The following is a 12571-nucleotide window of genomic DNA, read 5'->3' as shown; positions in this document are numbered from 1 at the left end:
TGGAGGAAAGAAATGGTGAGATGGGTTTGGATTTCAGCCCAGGGAGGAGGGAGAGTGTGTGGGACGGGGATTTACTGATTTGGGGGAACAAGAAAGGAAAAAATGCTCCAGAGAAACTAGAATTGTCTGTTCAGAGTTTGTATCGTGTTCTGACAGTGATGACTTTTCTAAACTGTTTTTACAGGATATTGGAAGTGAAAGATTGGCAGACAGAAAACTCAAACCGGACATCACATCTGACAAAGTCATTCAGTTCCTTCGGAGCTGAATATCATTGGTCTTTGAATATAGAAAGAGAAATATTTGTCTGTTCTGCCTGTGGGCAAATAAATTAAACATCAGTATGACCAGAAAAGCATCGAGACAAACACACACCCGAGTGAGAGTGTTCCAGTGAACTGAATGTGGAAAGAGCTTTAACCAGTTACACAGCCTGAAAAAACATCACAGTTCACAGCAGGGTGAAACTACGTGTATGTTGTGTGTGTGGATGTGGCTTGAACTGATCATCCAACCTGGAGAAGCACAAGGACACCAGCACCATGGAGAAACCGTGGAAATGAGTGGATTGTGGGAAGGGATTCGGTTTCCCATCACAACTGGAAGTTCATCGGCGCAGTCACACTGGGGAGAGACCGTTCACCTGCTCTGTTTGTGGGAAGGGATTCACCCATTCATACAACCTTCTGACTCACCGACGGGTTCACACTGGGGAGAGGCTGTTCACTTGCCCTGTGTGTGGGAAGGGATTCACTCGCTCATCCCACATTGTGACACACCAACTTGTTCACACAGATGAGAGAATGTTTACATGTTCTGACTGTGAGAAGAGTTTTAAATGCAAAAAAGATCTGCTGACGCACCAACGTATTCACACTGGGGAGAGACCATTCACCTGCTCTGTGTGTGGGAAAGGATTCATTCAGTCATCCCACCTGCAGACACATCAACTTGTTCACTCTGATAACAAACTTTTTAATTGTTCCCACTGTGTGAAGAGCTTTAAAAACAAAAAGGATCTGCTGATGCACCAATATACTCACACTGGGGAGAGGCCATTCACCTGCTGTGTGTGCGGGAAGGGATTCAGCCGTCCATCTGCCCTATTGAACCACCAGAGAATTCACACTGGGGAGAGGCCTTCACCTGCTCAGACTGTGGGAAGGGATTCATTAATTCATCTAACCTTCTGATACACCAGCAGCTCCATACAGGGGATCGACCGTTCACCTGCTCTGAATGTGGGAAGGGATTCACCCGTTCATACAACCTTCTGACACACCAGCAGGTTCACAGTGAGGAGAGGCCATTCACTTGCTCCGTGTGTGGGAAGGGATTCACTCGTTCATCCAACCTATTGAATCACCAGCGAGTTCACACTGGGGAGAGGCCGTTCACCTGCTCCATGTGTGGGAAGGGATTCAGTCAGTCATCCAACCTGCTGACACACCAGAGAGTTCACAGTGGGGAGAGGCCATTTACCTGCTCTGTCGTTGGGAAGGGATTTTCTCATTTATCTTATCTTCTGCAACACCAGCGAGTTTACACTGGGGAGAGGCCGTTCACCTGTAATGTCTGTGGAAAGGGATTTATTCAGTCATCCCACCTGCTAACACACCGGCGAGTTCACAAGGGACTGCAAGGTTTGGATTCTACACTTATTGATGCTGTTAATCATATCCAGGTCTGAATCATGTTCAGTCTGACTTTTTTCTTCTGTTGAGGTTTGATATTCTGAATAAATGTGAAATAGACATTTGATTGAATCATTGTTGTAGATTTTTGTCTTTTCCATTTGAGTGTTTAACGTCACCAGGCTGGAGCTCAGAAAGGGCAATCTGAGGGAGGATCATACAGTAGGAACAGAACTTCATTCTTGACCCAGTCCTTCAGGATCTCGCTGAGAGGGACAAACAGCACTTTGGTCTTTTTCGTCACTTTTCACTGACAGCAAAGTCCCCATGTGGGTGAATCCTGAGGTGTGTAAAAAATGTGTCCCAGTCGTTCTTTTCCATGGTTCAGAGCTCCTAGACACGGAACAGAAGCTCCTTTACAACTGTGTTTAGAGTCAGGAAGAACAATGGTGAATGCTGGAAACGTGCTGTCAAAGATTGGTGTAAAACTGGGATCTATTCCTGACTGAGAGTGAAACGGCAGGTTTAGGTTTCTAAGCTAAAAATGAAAAAAAGTCTAAAACATTTTAATGCGTGTGTGTGTCAGTCCTGGTTTATTGAACAGAAACTGGCTTCAAATAAATTGGTTGAAGTCTGCATTAAAGGAGGAGCTGGAGACGTTCAAAGGAGCCTGTTAACTGCTGGGACAATGAGACAACAATTTGATTCCCAGATAGAGAAGGAGCTGCAGTGTGTGTCCAAGAATTCTCAGTTTTGTTGATGTGTGCTTCCCATACACTATCCTTTGAAATAAACCTCACTCCTATCAGCCTTTAACCATTATAAACAGAACAGAGAGAAGCTGAGCAGCATCAGAGCCCTGACTGACCATTTAAGAATGAGTGATGTGTTCAGCTGAAGTTTCCTGTTGGCAGTTTTCTGGGTGATCTCCTTATTTTGATCATTCTCAGTGACCCCTGGGTGTGAACCTGCTCTCCTCTCTTTCAGACATTCACTCACTAACATCTCTTCTCTCTCAGAAACTCAATCGCTCAACATCTCTCATCTCTCTCACACTCACTGAATTGTCTCTCTCTCTCTCCAGGCATTCACTCACACCTTACCTTCCACCTCTCTTACACTCTAACCTCACTCCTCTCTCACATTCACTTAATCTCTCTCCTCTCAGAAACTGTCTTCGTCACTTAATGTCTCTCTATCTTTCTTTCAAACACTCACTCATTTAACCTTCCTATTTCAGATAATGCTTAAACTTATTCATTGTTTTCTCTCTCTCATTACCTCTCTCTGAAAAAGCACAAACACACTTCATCTCTCTTCGCTGTCTGAGAAAACATCTAATTGATGGAGATTCAATCCTCTCTGTTTCTCTCTCCCACTTCCTCTGACAGGCCCTGACTCACTTTAAATCTCCTCTTTTCTAATAACCCTCTTTGGGAAAACTCATTTGTTCTCTAATTCCTCCTCACTTCTCCCAGTGATGACCCTCAGTCCATCTCCCAATTCAGTGAATGTGTTAAAAATCCATAATAATCTCCTTTCTTTATTGTTTAAAATAGGAACGGAGGTGAATGTAATGCTGAGACCGGCAGCAATCTGTGTGGTTGTTCTTGATGCTGTCAGAGTGAGTTCACCCTCACAGACAGGAAGACTGTTCATGGTGATAACATCAAACTGACACCGGCTGTTTCATTCTCAGGTAACACAACTTCCTGTTTCTCTGCTGCCAGTTCCAAACCTCACATCTCACTTCTGAGCAGAAAATAAATCCAGGGACAACAATCTGTTGAGAACATCTGTCAATGCGGCCTGTATCTGTCCACAGAGTCAGGGCAGAGTCACACAGATCACATTGTGGTGACATTTACAAATGAGTCAGTTATTTCTGTTCAGAGTTTCCATTTGCAGATATAACCAGCTGTGTCTGTGGATCAGTTACTGAATCATAGAAACCCTCCAGTGCAGAAAGAGGCCATTCGGCCCATCGAGTCTGTACCGACCACAATCCCACCCAGGCCCTACCCCCATATCCCTACATATATTTACCCGCTAATCCCTCTAACCTACACATCTCAGAACACTAAGCGGCAATTTTAGCATGGCCAATCAGCCTAACCCACACATCTTTGGACTGTGGGAGGAAACCGGAGCACCCGGAGGAAACCCATGCAGACATGAGGAGAATGTGCAAACTCCACACAGACAGTGACCCGAGCCGGGAATCGAACCCAAGTCCCTGGAGCTGTAAAGCAGCAGTGCTAACCACTGTGCTTCCGTGCCGCCCACTGAGTTCCCTCTGCTCTGCCGTGGAGATGCCGACTCTGCTCCCCATAGCTGGGAACTGATAGCCTGCTCCCCTAAATTCTATATCATTCTCTCTGTATTACTTGTTTCCTCTGTTTCTCAGCTTTTATCTTTGACCGCCTCATCTTTCTGCTTTTTAAAATCTTTCTCAATTTTTCTCTTAGTCTTTCTGTCTCTCCCTCTGTAAGTCTCTCAGGCTCTGTGTGTTCCTATTTGGTCAAGATGTTCAAAATCATGAAGAGTTTCTGATTGATTATAGAAGGAATGACAGGGAGAAAAGCAGAAAAACCCGGCAGGTCCGGCGGCATCTGTTCAGAGAGTTAACATTTTGAGTCCATATAATTCTTCAGGGCAGGAAAAACATGGGTTATCCATCTTAGATCAGGGAATGTGATGGGGAGATTTAATAGAGGTGTTTAAAATGACAAATGATTTATGATAGTGTCAATGGAGAGAAATTATCTCCCAGGAGCAGGAGGGTCTGTCGATGGAGAGAATCGATTTCCTCGGTGCAGGAGGGTCTGTAAGCAGAGGATACAGAGATTTAATATAATTGACAACGGAACTGGAGGGGGTGATAAGGAGAATTTTTTACACAATAACTTGATATGATCTGGAATGCACAAACTGACAGGTGCCAGAAGCAGGTTTAATAGTAACTTTCAAAGGGAATTGGATAAATACTTGCAGAAGGTAAATTGGCAGAGTTATGGTGAATGGGATTAATTGGACAGTTCACTCATCTTGGTGACATTCTGAATGTTTCTCTCCTGAGGTTTTAATATTTGATCTTTTCAGTCACAATGTATCTCAAACAGAAGATTTAAACATTGGGTTTGATGAGCTGTCCGATCTGTTTCCTGTGTGTAACTTGAGAACTGCAGATAGCCATCAGAAGGAACTGATTATTTTCAGTTCCTCGAACAGATACACCTCAGATATCAGAAATCCCTGGAGTTCCCCATGTCCTCATTATTCTCGCCTCGAGTATAACAGCTCTCAGTCCGGCCGAGTCAGTCACATGTCTCTGTCGTGATGTTTCCACTTCTATTTTATCACTCACCTCCCAATGACACACTGACATAGACACCTTAAAATATCATTGCTCCTTTACAGCTTGTCCTCCTATCATAATCAAATGTTTGTTGGGTGTCGTCTCCCTTAATGCCAGATTACCTGCAGTTAAAATGACCTCAGAGACACTGGAACCGACCTTTGTGATTGTTATTATACTAGATTCCAATCAGCCCCAGGAGCTGCAGTTGTAAAATACAGCAGAATTGGAATAACAGACAGGTTATTGTCTGATACTGACAGTGGCAGAGTAACACACACTGGAATCTAAATACATTATATCAATAGACCACGACTCACTCACACCATCAAATAAAGCCTAAACTTTGGTTATGGTGCACTAGATACTGACTGTATTACCATTACATTGGATCAAATGCTGTGTTCACTAACATACTGCAACGTGACTCTTATTATTTGAACAAACATTGTATTTGTTACACTCAGAGTAAGTCAGTGCTTTGCTGTGTTGTCTCTGTGCTCCATCCCCACTCTGATTGTATTGGAGCCTGTGTGTGTCATTGTTACACTCAGAGTAAGTCAGTGCTTTGCTGTGTTGTCTCTGTGCTCCATCCCCACTCTGATTGTATTGGAGCCTGTGTGTGTCATTGTTACACTGAGAGTAAGTCAGTGCTTTGCTGTGTTGTCTCTGTGCTCCATCCCCACTCTGATTGTATTGGAGCCTGTGTGTGTCATTGTTACACTGAGAGTAAGTCAGTGCTTTGCTGTGTTGTCTCTGTGCTCCATCCCCACTCTGATTGTATTGGAGCCTGTGTGTGTCATTGTTACACTGAGAGTAAGTCAGTGCTTTGCTGTGTTGTCTCTGTGCTCCATCCCCACTCTGATTGTATTGGAGCCTGTGTGTGTCATTGTTACACTCAGACTCTGTCACTGTGATTATTGGACAAGCAGCAAGTTACCGTCACAATGTCTGGCCGATTGACGGCAGCGCGGACCAATGGGAAGAGGGGGCGGGGCTGGAGGACCCATCTGGAGTAGTCGGTCCTCCAACCAATAGGAGCCAAAGAGGGGCGGGGCCAGCTTTGACTCGAGCACGCGCAGTGTGAGTAATGGCGATGGAAAGCGGATGTTTTCGGCTCGGAAATCTGTTCGAGGTGATTGGCGGTACGGAGAGAGCAATGGATCGCCCAGGTGGGTGGAAACGCTGCGTAAGCATGTTGTGTAAGCCGCAAACCGCGGAAGAGAGCTTCCCGGACCCAGTTTGGACCGAGCGGGGCTGCAGCTCCTCATGTTCGTCCCGGGTTAACGTTCGCCATCTTTATTAGGGGCAATATGCAGCAGTGCGCACGTGCGGCCGCCATGTTTGTCGAGGGCAATATTGTCAATGAGTGGGAGAGGCTTGTTCCCCAGTGTTCAGAATGGAGACAACTTGTCCATCAAACTGCATCAACCCTTTGAGTCCCAATGTCTTATTGATGAGGCAGAGCGGTGACAGAGAAGGAAAAAGGGAAATAAAAACAGTAAATGCTGGAAAATCTCAGCAGATCTGACAGCATCTGTGGAGAGAGAATAGAACCAACGTTTTGAGACTGGATGACCCATAGTCAGAGCTTGTACAGGTGTAAACAGAGCATGTAAACTTTGACACCTCCATGTACTCTTGTACACCTCTATCAATCTACTTTGCTCCAAGGAGAACAACCCCAAGTTATCCAGCCTAACATTGTAACTATAATTCCTCATCTCTGGAACCATTTTGATAAATCTCCTCTGCACCCTGTCAAGGAGCCTCACATCCTCCATAATGTGTGGTGATCACTGGTTTGCACAGACCCAGGTATTCTTACAATTACTTACAATTGCACAGTGACATCACCCCCACTCCCCGGGGATTTCCTCAACTGGGAGATTTTTCTCTGATGCCAATGCTTCTGATATCTTTCCAGCTGCAGGCTCCAGCAGGAGATTTTAATATTAAAATCAGTTAAATTGTTTCAGAGGTGAGTGTTTGTGACCATTCACAGGGGCGGGTTTGCGTCATAAACCAGCTGCTCGCCTCCATGCTGTGGTACCGGCTGGTCCCTTTGACCCCTCCCCCTGGCTTTGTCGCCGATATCCAGAGTACCCTCCTGCGGTTCTTCTGGGACAATCGACTGCACTGGGTCCCTGCTGCGGTTCTGCATCTCCCGCTTGAGGAGGGCGGACAAGGTCTGGTGTGCCTCCGCACTCAGATAGCGACCTTCCGCCTCCAGGCTCTGCCGAGGTACCTTTACGTTGAGCCCCCTCCACAATGGTGTGCCATGGCGACGTATTTCTTCCGCCAGTGGCACGGCCTGAATTATAACGTGCAGCTCCTGCATATCGAATTGGGGCATGCTTCGACCGCCCTGCAGGAGTTGCCCGTCTTTTACCAGGACCTCCTCACTGTCTGGAACACGGTCGCCTCATGACGCAGCTCCCCCCCGTCAGGAGTAGCGGCTCTCGTGCGAGAGCCGCTGCTCAGGAATCCGCTCCTCCAGCCGTATAACTTCAGGTGGCTGGCGGAGAGGAGGGCTGTGGACGCCAGGGTGACCAGAATCGGGGATGTGCTCGATGGCGGAGGAGCGGGCTGGATGAGTCCCCGCGTGCTGGCTGAGCGCGTGGGGACGACCATCCGGCGCGCGGCCAAAGCCATCCTAGACCTTAGGACGGTCGTGCTCGGCCCCGAAACTGCACGCAAACTTGAGACGGCGCAGGCGTGCGGTGGGATCCCGCCCGAGCCTTCCCCTGTTCGGGCGGAATTCCGCATTGGCCCAAAACCTCAGCCCCCCCCCCCCCCCCCTGGGTGAGGTGCCCCACATCCTGAGCCGCCTCGCGGAAATGTCCTCCGTGCCTTTTTCTACCGCGCGGAGGCGTTTCCTGTGCGGGCTGCTGCTGCACACCTTCCACTACTGCCTCCTCGCCTGTCGCCTTGATACACCTTGGCGGGCCTTGTTGCCGCCGGGCGGCGGAGGTCCCTGCTGGAGGTCCCTCTACGGAGGGATCTCCCCCAGTTACGACGGGGACCTGGGGTGGAGGGTGATGCATGCAGCAGTTCCGCACAACCGTAGGATTCACTGGTTCACGGGCTCCGAAGACTGCCCTTTCTGTGGCCTTGTGGAGTCCTTGGATCATGTCTATATTTTGTGTCTTAGGCTGCACTCCCTTTTTGTTTTCTTAAAGAACCTTTTATTGATGTTTTGTTTGCACTTCAGTCCCACGCTCCTGATATACGGACACCCGGTGCGGAGAGGGGATGGTCGGGATGGCGACCTCCTCGTGAACCTGCTCCTGGGGGCCTGGCAAAACGCGCCATTTACCGGTCCAGGCAGCGGGCGATCGAGGGGGCCGTCCATCCTGACTGTCTTCCCCTCTACCGCGGCTACGTTCGCGGCCGGGTGTCCCTGGAGAGGAAGCATGCGGTGTCCACGGGCGCGGTTGACGCCTTCCGTGCCCATTGGGCACCGCAAGGGTTGGGGTGCGTTATTGACCCTGATAATCACATTATGATTTGATGTTTTTAAGTTTCCTTTGTACTTTGATTTTTGTTCGGGCTGTTCCCCCCCTCCTTTTGGGGAGCTGCCCCTTTTACTTTGTCCTGATTTAACTTGAGTTTGTTTGTTTGGTTTGCCCTTAAAAGAGGCCAACATCTGTGAGTAAAACACTTTCTTTTGTCCCCCTTTCCATTTCTTTTCTCATTCTGGGATTCAATTTATAACTTCCAGTTCACCACTCGCTGCCTAAATAAAAGTTCTCCTCACATTCTTCATGAATCTGTAACCAGGTAATGCAGTGTATTACACACATCATCAGGCTGCTCATTTATATCCAAATATAAAACTTTCACGTGGCTGTGAGATGGAAGATTTTCAGCTCTCTGTGTCCAGGAAAGGATGATGTGGAGATGCCAGCGTTGGACTGGGGTAAACACAGTAAGAAGTCTCACAACACCAGGTTAAAGTCCTACAAGTTTATTTGGTAGCAAACACCACTAGCTTTCGAAGCGCTGCTCCTTCGTCAGGTGAGTGGAAGTTGTGTTCACAAACAGGGCATACAGAGACACAAACTCAATTTACAAAATAAATATTTACATGAACCCCCACGACTTGCCTGGGCTTGCAAAATCTCACTAACTGTCCTGGCTGGAGACAATACACATCTCTTTAACCTATGCTTCACCCTCTCTCCACTCACATTGTCTGCTCCTTTAAGACTTGATTACCTGTAAAGACTCGCATTCCAACCATTATCTTGTAAATTGAGTTTGTGTCTCTGTGCCCTGTTTGTGAACACAACTCCCACTCACCTTTGTGCCTCACTCACCTGATGAAGGAGCAGCGCTCCGAAAGCTCGTGGCGTTTGCTACCAAATAAACCTGTTGGATTTTAACCTGGTGTTATGAGACTTCTTACTGTCCAGGAAAAGAAGCAGTGAGCATGGATCTGTCAATCATGTCAATTATATATTTTCAGTCATTCATCTCGTGCTTATTAGAGTCATTGGTCTTTGGATTTGTCTTCCACAGGGATCAGTGGAAGCTGAGGGTTATTGAAGATATTCGAGGATGAGTTAGACAGATTTTACATTGATAAAGGAGTCAAGCATTATGGAGAACAGGTGGGAAAATGGAGTGAAAGTTAAGATGAGAAGGGATTTCCTCACTCAAGGATGTGGTGAAATGTTTGAATTCTGCACTCCAGAGGACTGTGGAGCCTCAGCCATCAAGTATTTTCAAGAGAGAGATTGATAACTTTTGAGGCATTGAGCAACCTGGGGGATAGTGCGAGAAATAGTGCTGAGGTAGATCAGCTAATTCTCAATCGATGGGCTGAATGGCCAACTGCAGCTCCTGTTTCTTATGATTTGTGTGTGGTGGACAGGAAGCAGTGAGCATGGATCTGTCAATCAGTCTCAATCAGAACCTTCAGGAGAATTGGGAGGGTGAATATTAGATACAGCAGAGTGAGAATGGAGGGAGAGTGTGTGGGATGGAGATTTATAGCTTTTGAGGAATGAGAGAGGAAAGAATGTTCCATCGAAACTAGATTTGTCTGTTCTGAATTTCTATCCTGTACTGACACTGATGACTTTTGTAAACTCGTTTTACAGGACATTGAAAGAGGAATCACAGGCTGAGATCCCAAACGTCACGTCTGGATCTGACAGAGTCGTATTCCTTGGGAGCTGAATATCATCGGCCTTTGAATCCAGAAGGAGAAATGTTTGTCCAGTCTGTCAATTTGAAAAAATTTCAAACATCAGTGTGAAAAACACCAACACACTGCCACACTCAAGTGAGTGTGTTCCAATGCACTGACTAAAGAGCTTTAACCAGTTACACAGCCTGAATAAATATCACACCATTCACAGCAGGGAGCGACCGTAGTCGTGTTCTGTGTGTGGACAAGGCTTCAACTGATTGTCCACCCAAGAGAGAGGCAAGGACACCTGCACCATGGAGAAACCATGGAAATGTGCGGACTGTGGGAAGAGATACAAAGTCCCATCTCCGCTAGAAGCTCATCGGCGCAGCCACACTGGGGAGAGGCCATTCACCTGCTCTCAGTGTGGGAAGGGATTCACTCTATTATCCATCCTGCAGAAACACCAGCGAGTTCACACTGGAGAGAGGCCATTCACCTGCTCTCAGTGTGGGGAGGGATTCACTCAGCTATCCAGCCTGCGGACACACGAGCGAGTTCACACTGGGGAGAGGCTGTTCACTTGCTCTCAGTGTGGGAAGGGATTTTCTCGGTTATTCTGCCTGCGGACACACCAGCGAGTTCACACTGGGGAGAGGCCGTTCACTTGCTCTCAGTGTGGGAAGGGATTCAGTCGATTATCCCACCTGCAGACACACCAGCGAGTTCACACTGGGGAGAGGCCGTTCACCTGCTCTCAGTGTGGGAAGCGGTTCAGTGATTCATCCAGCCAGCAGAGACACCAACGAGTTCACACTGGGGAGAAACCGTTCACTTGCTCTGTGTGTGGAAAGGGATTCTCTCGGTTATCCAGCCTGCAGACACATCAGGGAATTCACACTGGGGAGAGGCCGTTCAGCTGCTCTGTGTGTGAGAAGAGATTCAGTCTTTCATCCCAGCTGTTGAGACACCAGCGAATTCACGAGTGATTCCAGGTGTTGGATTCTGCTGTTATTGTTTCTGCTCTCAATTACATCCAGGACTGTATTTTGTTCATTCTCACAGTTGGTCAATGGGGAGGGTCGGAGGGTTTCTTTCTGCTGGACTGGCCGGTCTCATGACTTTGCCTCCAGTGGGCTGATGCTCTTTGAGCCTTGTTGCGAATACCTGGTTTCAGATTTCACAAGGATCACAGAGTGACAGGGTGTGAGGAAGTTCAGAGATATTTAGTCAGCATTTCTGTTTGAAATCTCCCAAATGCCCATCCAATTTCCTTTGTAATTGTTTATTGTCTCCACTTCCTCCACCCTCGTAGGCAGCGAGTTCCAGGTCATTACCATTCGCTGCATCAAAATATTCTTCCTCACATCCCCCCCTGCATCTCTGACCCAAAACCATAAATCCGTGACCCCCTCATCCTTGTCCCACCAGCTAATGGGAACAGCTTTTCTTTGTCCACCTTATCTAAACCTGTCAGAATCTTGTCCACCTCTATCAAATCTCCCCTCAACCTCCTTTGCTCCATGGGGAACAACCCCAGCCTGACATCGACAATAAAGAACAAACTAACAGAATATGTTAATACCTGAAATCAAATGGGAATGTTTAATTTCTGTTTTAAAGATATTGTGAATATATTGTCCTGGACAATAAAGGAATTGGAATAGCTCACCTTGGGTGCAGTTAATGAAATATATCACCTGGGAACCCACTTACATTCTAGTGAAAGTGTGGAATGTGTAGCTGGAAATCCCTCCCTCACAGCACTGTGGGTGTACTCACATCTCAGGCATTGTAGCAGTTCAGGAAGGCAGTGTTGGGGTTGACCACGGCCGAGGCAGCTACATACAGCCACATATTCTGTTATAATTGAAGGACAGCAGATTGAATGTGAGGCATTATGGGACTGGACTATCTTGACCACATTCCTGTGACTGCTCAGTTTCTGCAATCACGGACCATTAAAGCTGCTTAGCAGGGTCCTGACAGAGGATCTGGGGAGAATATTTACTCAGAATGAGTGAGAATTAAACTTATTCCAGGACCGGCTGGTGTTCAGTGTCCGAGATACCTGAATCCACAAAGAGGGGTCTGACCAATCAACAAACAGTGATAGGTCGTTGGTTAAGAAGTTAAGAAGCATTTTCAGGCATTGTTTAAATTGTTTTATCACAAATTTGTGATGAGAACTGTGAGGGACTTGTGACCTGATAGTCACTGAAGTGACGGTATACTCCAAATAGCACTGGACTGAAAACCAGACCTCTGAGAATAGATTTTAATGAATGGTTATAATCCTACCCAAGCATGGCCAGTGAAAAATCAGAGCTCGAGTGATCAAGAATAATAATGTGATAAGGTGCGAAGGAATAAGATCTCACCGTGTAAAAATCAATTTGGGATGACATTTGTATCACATAGGAGTCAATGAATGGAATA

General features: G+C 46.9%; 1 protein-coding gene and 1 long non-coding RNA gene across 2 annotated transcripts; both read left to right on the top strand.

Moving 5' to 3' along the window:
* Positions 1 to 1766, top strand: LOC144483778 (uncharacterized). Its single transcript, XR_013496040.1, has one exon. It is a non-coding gene; the product is annotated as an uncharacterized LOC144483778 (long non-coding RNA).
* Positions 1767 to 6053: 4287 nt separating this feature from the next.
* Positions 6054 to 11802, top strand: LOC144483769 (uncharacterized). Its single transcript, XM_078202318.1, has 2 exons — positions 6054 to 6164; positions 10101 to 11802. Exon 2 carries the CDS (start codon positions 10447 to 10449, stop codon positions 11119 to 11121), a length of 675 nt encoding a protein of 224 aa, XP_078058444.1. The 5' UTR covers positions 6054 to 6164; positions 10101 to 10446; the 3' UTR covers positions 11122 to 11802.
* The last annotated feature ends 769 nt before the right edge of the window (positions 11803 to 12571 follow it).

Source organism: Mustelus asterias, unplaced genomic scaffold (genome assembly GCF_964213995.1).
Source record: "Mustelus asterias unplaced genomic scaffold, sMusAst1.hap1.1 HAP1_SCAFFOLD_77, whole genome shotgun sequence".
Taxonomy (NCBI): Eukaryota; Metazoa; Chordata; class Chondrichthyes; order Carcharhiniformes; family Triakidae; genus Mustelus; species Mustelus asterias.
Note: the sequence above shows the minus strand (reverse complement) of the source record. Positions and strands in the feature narration are given on the sequence as shown.

What these genes read in the sequence shown, in the direction of transcription:
- LOC144483769 (XM_078202318.1), top strand. Translation starts at nt 10,447, where the DNA reads ATGGAGAAACCATGGAAATGTGCGGACTGTGGGAAGAGATACAAAGTC.